The 12,228-nt window shown below is 52.4% G+C and overlaps 2 protein-coding genes across 2 annotated transcripts; both read right to left on the bottom strand.

The window, feature by feature from the left end:
* Nucleotides 1–1,514: 1,514 nt before the first annotated feature.
* On the bottom strand, nucleotides 1,515–2,585 carry PV08_10432 (uncharacterized protein; the record flags this gene model as incomplete). The annotated part of the gene is made up of 2 exons (XM_016384746.1): nucleotides 1,515–2,037; nucleotides 2,098–2,585. The coding sequence occupies 2 exons, from the start codon at nucleotides 2,583–2,585 to the stop codon at nucleotides 1,515–1,517; spliced, it is 1,011 nt and encodes a 336-aa protein (XP_016231348.1).
* A 2,543-nt stretch (nucleotides 2,586–5,128) lies between these two features.
* Nucleotides 5,129–7,476, bottom strand: PV08_10431 (uncharacterized protein; the record flags this gene model as incomplete). The annotated part of the gene is made up of 3 exons (XM_016384745.1): nucleotides 5,129–5,493; nucleotides 5,541–6,793; nucleotides 6,842–7,476. The coding sequence occupies 3 exons, from the start codon at nucleotides 7,474–7,476 to the stop codon at nucleotides 5,129–5,131; spliced, it is 2,253 nt and encodes a 750-aa protein (XP_016231347.1).
* Nucleotides 7,477–12,228: the final 4,752 nt, after the last annotated feature.

The raw sequence follows: 12,228 nt of genomic DNA, 5'->3' as shown, positions 1-12,228 counted from the left end.
TCGACGAAAAAGAGCGATGAAGAGAAGAGTGTAGATGGTCAACGCGAGAACAGACCACCACCCCCAGGGAGGTATATGAGGCGTGGTGGGCTCCTCAGAACCTTTAAGGTTTTCGGCACGGGGTACGCACGAGCAATCGGCAAGCCCTCAGTCGTCGCGTACCAGTTCGAGGAACGGGTACGAGTGGGACAGCCAACAGGCGGGCGGGAGCAGCTCTCAGCTTTGGGTGATGCCATTCTGCATGCCCACAGCCCCTCATGTCATAGGCGGTGCACTGACGACGAAAAAAAAAGCAGGGTAAGAAGACAAGGTGAAGGGGATGTCACCGGCTGGCATCGATAAGGTCATAGGGTGGTGGTCAAGGCGGCACCCAGATGATGCAGAGACATCACGTCCGAGGCTGTCCTTTGGACGTCAAACTACCCGATTCGACCGTGACTAGAAGGGACGAAATGAACCAGGGGCACTGACTTGGACAGATCGATCTCGATTTCAGTCTTTTAGGGTTCCCAGAACGACAACGAGAGGAGATGGGGCTTGGAGCTTTCAAGTCGAACTGAGGATGGGCGGAGTTTGTACAGGTCAAGTCCTCCGCAAGCCAGGGGTATATGCAATCCTGTTACAAGATGTCTTAACTTGTCAATCGATCCCGAAAGGTAAAATCTTCAGTCGGCAATAAGTCGCGTCTGCCCGGAACAGAGGACGGAGTACAGTATTTTGACTTTTGCTCCTTGAGGAATAAATAACAACAATAATAACAGAAATCGAATCGGACGAATTTTGTCGCGTGGTCATAAGAGTGTCCGGGCGGCTGGCGTGCATGGTGTTCATAGCGATTGCAAAAGGGCTCACACTCGTCATTCTTGAGAGCTGTGCTGCTTTAGAACCTGGTATCTGCATCTCCAGGGCCTTGGATCAGAACCAGGCTCGAGTGGTTCGGGAGCCTCTCGGGTTCTGGGTTCACGCGTTTGACAGGCGATTTGAAGTGGATTTGAGGCTGGTCGACGCATGAAATTCCCAGCCCGCGACGCCTCTGGGTTGTTTGCTTTGGGTTTAGCGTCGACTTGGCATGGCTAGTGGCGCCTGGACAACTGTCCCCCCTTTCTGTCGTTTTAGTCCAGGTATCGTCGGTCTCATTCAACAGAGCCTCACTCACCTGTCCGTTGGACCGTAAGGGGAATCTTGCTACGTGCATCGACTACTCTCGAAAACTCTCTGCCAGTGGACGGCTCAACTGAGTCGCAGACGTGATCTTCTCGCCACGAGTCTCTGCAATGGTGCCTACGGAGGTACGGATGGGAGGCGGACGGGGGCTTTGTAAAGGGAATGTTCCAATGACTACAATGTCATCTCCCTATCTGACACTGCTACTAGTTGACATCACCAGCTCCCGACGATGCGGCCAGCTGTTTCCACTACGTCAACCTCCCCCAAAACGAGTGTCCTGAGAGGTGCCATAAGGTCTCCTTGACCTGCAAAATCCGCGTCTCTTTTTCTTGAGCTGTTGACGTGCATCAATTGTTGCCACCTAGACGGACAAAGGTGTCACGCAGGTTCAATTGACCGAACCAGAGCCGTCTTTGGAACAACACCTCTTGCAAAAACGTCTTCATGTTGTCTAGTGCCCGGTCCAATCTTGCAGATACCCGAGCAGGGTCGATGCCCATGGCACCCGGAGTCGTCTGCAAGTTTCTCAACAGTAGTGCGGTGGCAATGGTGTCCTTGGTGACCGCCTCAAATCTAACCAGAGCTTCGTCCATGTCGTCCAGCGCGCGGCGGAGGTTCATCATCTGTTGCATGTCCCATGGTTCAAGAACTCCGTAAATTGGAGTGCGCCGGCCGCCGCTGCCGCTGGCTTGGACTGTCAGTGCCATTCGCCTATATCGTAACTGATGGCTGTTGCTCAGGAGCTGTTGTTGGAAAAGGATGAGGTGCTCCCACATGTCTTCTCGGACGTGGTTCTCGGCCAACTCACGGAGCCTGTTGATGAGGTCCTCTCCGGTTCTGACTTGTGTTGCCACTCGCTGTTCAAGTGGCCTTAGATTCTCAAGTTCTACCCACAGAGCTCCAATATGAGCAAAAAATCGTTGTTCTTACAGAGGCCGACGCGAGGCCCCAGTTCCCTCCATGTTTGGCTCTTGTCGTTCTCTTCCGAAAGACCCTTGTTGCTGTCTTCTTGCCCGCTGTGGCGAGCCAGTGTTGTCGTTGGTGTTGGTGTGAGTCCTGTGGAAAGCGTACCTGGCCTCTGCATTTGGTTCGGCAGAGAAGTCATTAGGGGCCGGTCTTGGCGGAGGTGTGGTGAATGCAGAGCGGGTGGCAGCTGGTCGGGGAGGAGGAGGATGAGGATGAGGATGAGGAGGGTGAGGAAAAAGAGGATGGCGAGACTGCCCCTGCAGCTCCTGGTCGTATGCTGCTCGCGCGGCGGGATCAGAGAGGACTTCATATGCCCGGTGGATCCTGACGAAATCTTCGGTCTGGCCACCTTTGTCCGGGTGGGTTTTGAGGGCGAGTTTTTGGAAAGACGCCTTGATCGTCGCAAGGTCTGCTGTCTGCGCGACGCCGAGGACAGAATAGTGAGTGTTCATTGTTTCTTTCTGTGCACGCGTCCTTCCTCACTCGCGATGGGAACCTGACGGTGTGGGAGGAGTTTGAGTGGGGGAAGAAGGAGAAAGTCGCGACGCAGGCATGAACTCACTGTGCGAGATTGACGGTCTGAGTAAGTGAAGAGCATCACGAGATATCAGTGAACAGGAGATGGTGGTCATCACAACAGTATTGTGAAGTGGTCCAAATCGTGAGTACTACTTTGACAGGGCAAATTACCATGGGTTGGTGATATGGAGCGAAAGACACGGCTTCACTTGAGTGTGACTACTTGACCTGGTGTAGAATACTTGCGAGTGCATTCACACATAGTTACAATAGTGCCTAACAGATAGATATAAAGTGAAAAAGGGGTGTGATTGTTAAGGGTGGTCACCTCATCCAGAAAGGCGAGGAAGAGATGTCTACCTAGTACTCCGTGTAGTGTCCTACATTATGCACAGTGTGCTCCGTACAGGTAAGGTGTTGTTGAGATAGAGGATACATGTCAATCTGCCACCCCCTTGGTAATGGTTGTGCTTGGTTATCTTGATCTCTCGGCGTCTGATGAGTTCAACACCCTTCATCTTATGCTCTGTGTATACGGACCCCTCTCCTACCACGAGGCATACTCTGTCACCTCTTGATACTAGCGTACCCAACATCCTCAACACACTACTCGTATTGTGCTTTTGTGTACAGACTTCACCCCCGGAACAAGGGCCGCACTGACTCGCCTTGATACCCAGACACTCACCGATCTCACCACCACCAAAACCACCACCACCACCACCACCATGTGAGTGAGATCTTTTGCGTCCAGCGGTCTGCTATGGGGGACAATCAAACCAGTCCTCTACGTCTCTCTGCCTCGCCAGACCTTCCTCATGTCTAATCATATATATCACTCTTCCCCTCCTTGATATTTGTAGTCAGTCACCACCACGCACAGTGACCAGGTACCCTGGAGTTGGTTGGATCTTCCTTCTTGCCTGTTCTCACGGAGCCCGCGACATGTCCCACACAAACACTTACTTGTACCGGATGTACGGCTTGTGTAATTTACCCACCCGTTCTCGTATCCGTCTTTGTACGGGCCATCCATGGTTACCTTGGAATTTACCCGAGTCAAGCCTACAGTAGGTACTGTAGGCCCCCACACCGTGTAACTACTACTAGGTACATAATAGTACTTTTGTCCGTTGGTCAACGTTCTTTCGTTCTTCTGCTTGGCCTTATGCATGTTCCAGAACAGCCACAGCCGGGCCCTGGGCCAACGCCAAACGGTCTACACCAAATGCCTATCCGCCGTGCAATCAACAGTCTACTCGACCTAAACTTGTACCCAACTTGTCGACTTCTGGATGATCTTCCACCTCTGCATGACGTATGACTGTGCAGAGTACTTGGTTCCCCCGTAACCGAACTCTGTTTGCACAGCCACATACTTGGTCTTTTTTCTCTTCTCTAGTTCTTCTCGCCACATCCACCCCTTCTCTCTCTCTCCACAAACGTTGATCTCTACCGACCTGGACCTAGACCTGGCCTAGACCTGACCTAGACGTAACTACTTCTACACGGTCGCTACCATGCACGGCGACAACTACTGGACTTTTGAGCCGCGTGTACCCTACTCCACCCTCTGTACACTACGGGAACTCAATTCGTACCGAGACAATCAATCAACATCCAAGGGACGTTGTGAACTATTTTCCGCATCCTCGTGGGCTTTTATCATTAGCCATCTACGAGTACCTGCCTAACGAACAAACTCGTATTCCGTGCGGGCCGCCTGTTGCTCAGTCTCTTTCTCCCAGGTCTTTTCGTCTGCCTAGACCTCGACTCTGGAAATGATCGCCACAATCGCCACAATCGCCACAATCTTGTCTCTCGTCTAGCGATTCAACGCATAATCGTTTTCCCCTTCTCTCCCTCGGTTATAGAAGCCATTCACCAACGCATGAAGGAAAAAATGGCCCATGTAGCCAAAATTAGATGGTCGAATACATTGATCCTTAGTGGGTAGTTGTGACCTCTCTCACACGCCACAAGGGGAAAAGATAATTTCTGACAAGGTGGGTATCTCGAAAGTTCATGTATCTCGTAAAAATGAGTAAAGCGGATCGTTCCTTCAGGGACCCGTGTATCATCCCGTCATTCGAATCGTCCTGTCGTGTACTGGAAAAGAAAAAAGATTGCATGGTAATAATATGGCGTGTGTGTTCGTGAATACAAGGCAAAAACAACTCGCAAGATACCTCCTCCTTCTCTACCTTCTCTTGTCGCGGAAACCAATATACAGACCGTCCGTGGTCAATCAAATGACGAAAAAGAAATCCCAGTGTGCAACTGGTAATGGCTTCGCGCCATCGGGGGTATCAAATAGTATCGCGTTGGCTTCTCGACAGGCAAAGCCAGAATGATCTTGTAGTAGTTTCAAACATGCCGTAGGAACTGTCGTCGTGTTCGTAATGGAAATTAGGTAAACAATAAATAGATGTTCAAGTCTGGATGCACTGCAAAAGGAGTGAGGGCATTCGGTCGGTCAATAATTCAGCCACATCTCCAGAGGATCCAGGATCGACGTGTCGGTAGGTCCAATGTCACCATCCACCATGACTTCGGTGCTGGATCGGGCAACAAATTCTTGTTTCTGGGATGAATCGGGCTGGCCTGGGGTGAATTCGACAACCATGTCCTGTCCTTCGGCCAGTTCTCGGACGACATCTTCGTCGACAATGATATGTAGTCCTCGGGAGTTGATATGGGTCACTTGGGTGACCCGATAAGCATCTATGTTGAATTTCTCCGCGATGCCATGAATTAAAGCCTTGACCGTTCTTTCCATCAGATAGACCGCCCGATAATATTCTTTGGCCGCATCTTTCTGACGCACATAAAAACATGCCACTATGATCGGGTCAGTGAGGAGTACCGTACGAACAAAATCAACATACCTGGTCGGATTGGTTTCTCAATTGGCGGATGGTAACTACTGTCCACGTCGACCGCAAATAGGTCTTTTTTTGATGCCGAGTCAGGTTCCGTCTTCGGTATCTTGATAAGCCTCGACGTCGAGGTCGTTGGCCTATTTTCAGCCTCGCTTTCACCCTCTTCTTGAATCGCCGAATGTTGCAACTGCGAAAATTTCTTCTTCGGAGTTGCCTGGGATGCCGAACTCGTACTTGGAGACCCGGCATTGGATGTGGGTGAGTCTGAAACGCTTGGGCGTGACTCCCAAGTCGTTGTCCTGACGATTTCCTTCATGTCAGGATCGTCACCAGGTAATTTGACCGGATGTAGATCCGGATCGTCCTCTGCATCGCCTCGAAGGAAGAGCACACTAATGGGCCTCGTCGAAGAGAACATATCCTGCATGCTGACCAGCTTCATCTGAAGGTCTTCCTCAGCGGAGAACTTGAGGCCCTCGCTCTCAGAGTCCACTGACCAAGTTCGCTTGTGCTTGACGACTTTGCCTGGTCGAGAACCGGAAGGTTTGGCCACGGATCCGCTTCTTCTCCTCTTGCCAGAATTCACCAAACCTGCTTCAGCTTGGGCAATTTGTTGCTTCAATTTTTCAATTGTCTTCTTCACGTGCGCGACATCGTTCGAGAGCTTCCTTTCCGCGCCATGATCTCGGAAGAGCTTGACTTTGGAGAAGCATACTTCTGGTTCGTTACCGGTGCCGGTCGGGCTGAGGAGCTCGGTTTTCGCGCACAATCTAACCGGGATGCCTTTGACGCCCTTGGAGTGGCTGAAGTCTGTCGAAAGAAAATTGAAGCGCAGCGAGATATTGCAATCCGGGCCACCATTCACAGAGTCAGGAAACCATGTCACTGCAAAGCCGTCAAAAGACGCCTTTTCAAGTTGGACCTGCGCTTTCCGCAGTTCATCATCGCCCAATTCGGGTTCCACGTATTCTACGGCAAGAAGCCTGCCTCCGCGCTGGTGGGCCTCATTTGAGCCGCGACCTTCTTTCCACAGTTGCCAACAAGACCCCGGGCGAGCACGCTGTTGTTCGTCCTCGAACGAAACTCGGACATAGGTGCGGTACTGGAAAGGTGTGTTTCCGGGAAGTTGTGTCATGGGCGGAGTCTGGTCCCAAATCGACATGGTATAAGCCTGGCCTTTATTGAGGTAGGTGATGGGAATTTCGTCTGCATGTCGAACCATTGCTGTGGGCGCATTCAGCGTGGTATGGAATCGAAATCTAAGTCAAGCATTAGAAATTGGCTGGTAGAACGACAAAGGTACTCACTGCTCGCCCATTGGTAGGCTAGTCATTCCAACCATGCCTGGCATGGACTGCTGGATAGAACGGCCCCTGCTCAACTGTCGCTGGCCTCCCATCTCAAGCTGTGTCGGGGTGGTCTTTTGCGGGGTGTCGTCCATTGCGACGTAGCCAGAATCCTGATGTTGAAGAAACTGCTGGGGTGCAAAAGCCTGTGGTTGCTGTGGTGGCGGCACATGCACGGGTGCTTGCTGGTGGAACGGGTCGTGAAATACATGAGGTTGGTGTAAGAGGTGAGGGTTAAAGTGCTGGAGATGCATCATGGGATCCTGCGCGTGCAGGCTATGAATAGAGTGCGGCATGGACAATGGTGTATTCATCCCCATGCCCGGCGTGTGCAGGTCGCCGGCTTGGGGATGATAAAGGGTTCCGAAGCCACCAGGTGTAGGGGTGTAGTATCCGGGCGGTTGGTTTGCAAAGGCTGAAAACGCGAACGAGTTGGGGTCCATGATGGAAGGCGTGAATCTCCAGTTGTCGGCGAATGGTTTGGGCGTAGCATCCTGTTCTTTGGCTTCTGGCTGAGTGTCGAAGCCCCTGGAGAAGTAGTCAGTATCAGTCGTGACGTCCTCTTCGTGGTCGGAAGAAAGAAGAGTGGGTGACATGGTGAGAGCTGGGAGACATTCTACCGCGAGCATGGCGGGAAGGAAGGGCGGGTGAAGATGTTGAAACAGAAAAAGAGATCGAGACTTACGGTTGAGTGATAGCAGGTTCATCGACAATCGCCTCGCTTAGAGTGGACGATCGGCGGGCAGGCTCTCCCTTCCCTTGCACAGCTGACGATGATCCAGGACCAACATCGGGAAAGGACTGCTTGAAGGCTTCGTACAACCGCTCGTCGGGTTTGTGACTACTGCGCCTGTGCAAAAGAGGTGACGGTCAGTATGCGCGCTAGGTCAACGACAAGTGAAACGAAAGGATCGAGGGTGCATGCAAGGACGAACCGATTGCGAAACATTTGCGGCGGAGGCGGCGTCTCAGGCTGTGAGTCTCAGAGGGACTGGGGTCAAATCAACGACATTCGGACGTCTAATGGTCGAACGTGGTGATGCCACTTAGCGTAGCGGCATGAGTGAGAGATGATCGGGTCCGGGAGGTTGAAGTTCAGAGAGGCCAGACCAGGATATGTGTGGTGGTTGAAAGTTGCTGCGCCTTGCTGCGTGCGCGTTTGACTATGTATGTCTAAGATGCCAGCGTCCCGCGTAATAACACCGAGTGGTAGTAGAAGGAGAGCACCACAGCGAAATGGACAGGGAGGCTGTATTTCAATGGCCACGAAGCGACATGAATGATCGACAAACGTCCCGGGGAGCACGAATGAACAAAAGAGTCGAGGCTTTGCGGTTCTGAGGTCTCAGGTAGGGCAAGGTCGGTTGAGATGAGGTGAGGTGTATGAGGTACCGGACGGAGTCAGTGAAGTCTTCTAGTAGCTTCAAACGACCGGGGTGTGGCTGCTCGACCTAACTAGTAGTCCGTGTTCCTGGTATGTTCCCACGGGCCTGGATGGTCTTTTCTCCTCGGCGGAGTCGAAGGAAACAGTAGCCGTTATGATTGGGGGGAAATAGATTCAAGGACGGTTGAAGTGGTCCGTCAGCAAAGTGGGTTTTCCTCTGGCGGACAAGGTGAGTGCGCGAGAGAAGGCAGAGACGAGAGTCGAGGTACGGAACATGACTAGCACTGTAGGAGGAGGATCGAAAGGGCGACAACGAGTAGTCGATCCAAGGTGCAAGTATGCTGGAATTGGCCGTACAAGGGTTGAAGTGGCCTAGAGGGCTAGTAGCCTGTGGTCATAGTGTTGCAGGGGGCCGGGTTTAGCCTTTGGAGCCTAATTGCAAGTGCACTAAGTCCCTATCGGTTTAGGCCCCGGTTGGGTCAACTTAGGCATCGACGCAACTGTGGCACCCGTGGCTCCTCACCCACCGCGCCCCCTTCCATTGGCGAGCAGCGCCCGGAGCCATGCGATCGAGAGCCCATAACCGTGGCGTCAATTTCACTCCAGCGACGTGGCTGTTGCGTGGGTAAACCGTAAGACGCTGTCCCCCAGTCGTCCGCGCCTCTCTCTATGGAACTGGTGTGCTTGGTCCTGTTGACGGTGATTGACTGCACCCAGTATGGGCAACTCTTCTCGCCCACCTTGTGCCAGGATTGTCTCTCGTCCCGTCGTCCCCGTCTAGACAGTGATCGGCTTGATCGACGCCTGCACAGCCACGCGTCCTGCTGCATGTCTCTCCTGCCGCTGCCACTTGTGGCTAACTAGGTGGCGAGACTGTGGCGGGTGCAAAGCCTATTACGTAGTCAAGCCGGAAGACTCAACCTATTGTGCCTAGTGGCTGTGGCTGGTGACCACCGCCCCTTCGCACAAGACACCCACTGGTGTATACGTCCCTAGGGAGGTACAGTAGGCTAGGTGCTACAGTACCACACAGACACCTATAGGCTGCAGGCCTCCCGTGCCCGCAGCTGCTATTGTACTGGGCCGTCCGGGCTGTTTCCCACTGTCCTCCCGCGCAACCCTCTCGATTCTCCTCACATCACATTCTTCAATTTCCCATGGCTCCAGGGATCCATTGCTTCGATTCCCGATGGGCTGATGAAACGCGCGATGAACAAACCTTGTGCTTTGGCACCCACGGGCCACCATGGCAGCCACTGGACTGCGGTATCGAGATCACGCAGCCAGGTGTTCGTCACATCATCTCTAGCCGACATCGAGCAACTCTTACTGTCACATCCTTACCGATGAGCGACCATCGGATCAACCTCTTCAATCTGCATCGTACTCCGTATTAAATTGTATCCGCGTCACTAAACTCGTATCGACATGGCGGATCGGCGGGCACGTGTGAAGCACCGGTCATCATCCTGCTGCTATTTTTTCCCGGAGTGCCTCATCCTCTCTGCCGATCACTCTCACTAATAACAGCGTCGGGGTTCCGGCTAACAGTATGCACCAATGGCCCGATGGGTTGAGCCCCTCCGGCGACTTGTCGATTCGAGCAGCTCTCCCGCAAGACCCTCTTGGGACACGCAACGCCAGAAGGACGAGCCTCTTGGCCAGAGGAAAAGACCCCATTGAAAGGCTCAAGTGTGGCGCGCCGTCTGTTGCTCGTCTCGGAATTTCGGCTCATTATGCGCAGTCGACGGTGGGAAATGACCAGCTGCGATAAAGTACCAAGACGACACGGGAGGAGGAAAAGTTACAGTACTAGCTATGATGCCTACGAGTACGACACAGAGGGGACCGAAGCCACCTGACACTTTTTTGTGGTGCGCCTCCAAACACACCGCCAGATTCGTCAACGGTGCAACAGCCGAAATTACATCATGGTGGCTTTTCCTTTACTTGTGTCTGCCCAACCACGCGCTGGCTGTGTGTCCTACGCAGACATGAAACACGTCGGGTGCACGAAAATCAAATGAACACGGGTGGTCAACTGACCCTTTCTAATCTCTCTCACAGAGCTGAGAACGGACATCTTAGCTGCATTTAACCGGATGTCCAGGGCCGCGATTTTCGTCATGGGTTTTTAATTTTCCCCCCTTCGCAACCATCGAGCCAACGATCAGAGTGTGTGTGCTGCAATGCCGATAACACGTCGTCCTTGCCGGTGGTTGGACCATGCCGGGGGTCCGTCGTCGACTAGGTCCGATGCACTACCCAGCCTTGGACTCTAAGCGCCGAAAAGGTAACAGCCGACAAGTCGCAGCCAAGTCGTAGATGAGGTCATGATCCTCTACGAGTTACTCCGTTCAGCGTTGCTGGTCACGAACATGGCGATTAGAAGTTGATCCGATACCTGGGCATGCAAGATGTGCAGCACCTGCGGAATATTGATCGCCAAGATAGCACGAAATCACTGTGGTGCTGTTCAATTCTGTGTCGGGTGGATTCGCACCATCACACTCTTTTTGCCAAAAGCGCTACGGTAATCTCGATTCGAGACATTTGGAACGCAGATGGAACGATTCCCAACGGCTTTGTTGGCGCATTTGGGGGTTCCACGAGGCACCCCAATAGTTCCGGTAAGCGAGAGCGAATCGAGCCTTTCTCCTCTCAAGACTCCAAAGGACCAAGAGTCAAGCGGCGAGGGTAGAATCTCCATGTCCGCCATATCCCCCGGTTTGTACGAGTAATAGAAAAGGGTTGGTTGTCACTGGTCACCGTCCACTGGTTAGTGGTTAGTGGTCACTGGGTCATCGAGAGGGACGTGCGACTGGAAATTGCTTTTGCATTTCGTAAAGTTGGGCGGAGGGCGCGAGGAAGTTCATCCCTACGGATACATCACTGACTGTCCCACTGTCCAGCACATATTTACCTTTCCTGAGGTATGGACGGAGTGCTCGTAGTCTGTAGGTAACAGGACCAACAGGGCACTTTTTTCCGCAGCAGTCACTTACATATCAACTGCGCGACAACTTGGAAGTACTGACTACTACTCAACGCATTTTCGGTACTCCGTCCGGAGTAAGTTAAGGTGCTTGCACAGCGGACAGCGGATAGGATTTCCCTTTTTCCCTCGATTTTACCTGTGTGGGCTTTTGGGGGGGTTTACCTTTTTTTAGAACACTTTGCTTTGAAAAACAAACTTTGCTGCTGTTCCAGAGTCTCAGCTTTGGCGGCGAGAATCCAGACTTCAGCCCAGAATGTTTCCCCGAAAGTATGTAAAGTAAAAACCCCAAAACCTTGACAAACTCCGTAAGTACCTAGGTAGGTACTTTTTGATCTTCTACTGCGCTACACTAGCAAGTCACTTGAGATAGTTGAGCACAACCGACAACAAGTGAAAATCTTTCAAGGTACCAGCTTTATTTTTCCCCCCTTGTCGAGGAGGTCTAACTGTAGGTACGGTGGTAGAATACTTGCTCCGGACGACCGTAGAGGGTATTAACAGTACCATCACCGTCTTGGTATCTTTTCTTACTCGCCCTTGCACTCACTGCCTTGTAGGCACCTACCTGAGGTAAGGTGACTCTTTTGGGTCGGTGACTGTAACTAGTACTCAGCATCCGTACTCATCAGTACGTACTCCGTGCTCCGTACTGCCTCTTCCGGACTCCGGACCGGCCGAGACGAAAGTTGACTAGGTGGTTAGCAGCTCATCTCCATTCCCTCAGCTGAGAAGAATCTTACAGTAGGTAAACTACGCCACACAATACCTTCCCCTTACCTAGGTACGGAGTACCTACAAAACCCTACCTCGACTCGGAGCAAGGAGGATGGATCCCAAAAGTCCAAATTGTCCAAACCAAAAGAAAGTGTCCAAGCGTCCTCCAAAGTCCAAGTCCAGACAGGGATTCCCCCCCCCCCCCCCCCCCCCCCCCAATTCTACCCAAATAAAAACTTGTCCAAAGCACCG

This window comes from Exophiala spinifera (assembly GCF_000836115.1).
Source record: "Exophiala spinifera strain CBS 89968 unplaced genomic scaffold supercont1.8, whole genome shotgun sequence".
NCBI lineage: Eukaryota > Fungi > Ascomycota > Eurotiomycetes > Chaetothyriales > Herpotrichiellaceae > Exophiala > Exophiala spinifera.
The sequence above is the reverse complement of the archived record's forward strand: the minus strand, read 5'-3'. Positions and strand labels throughout refer to the sequence as shown.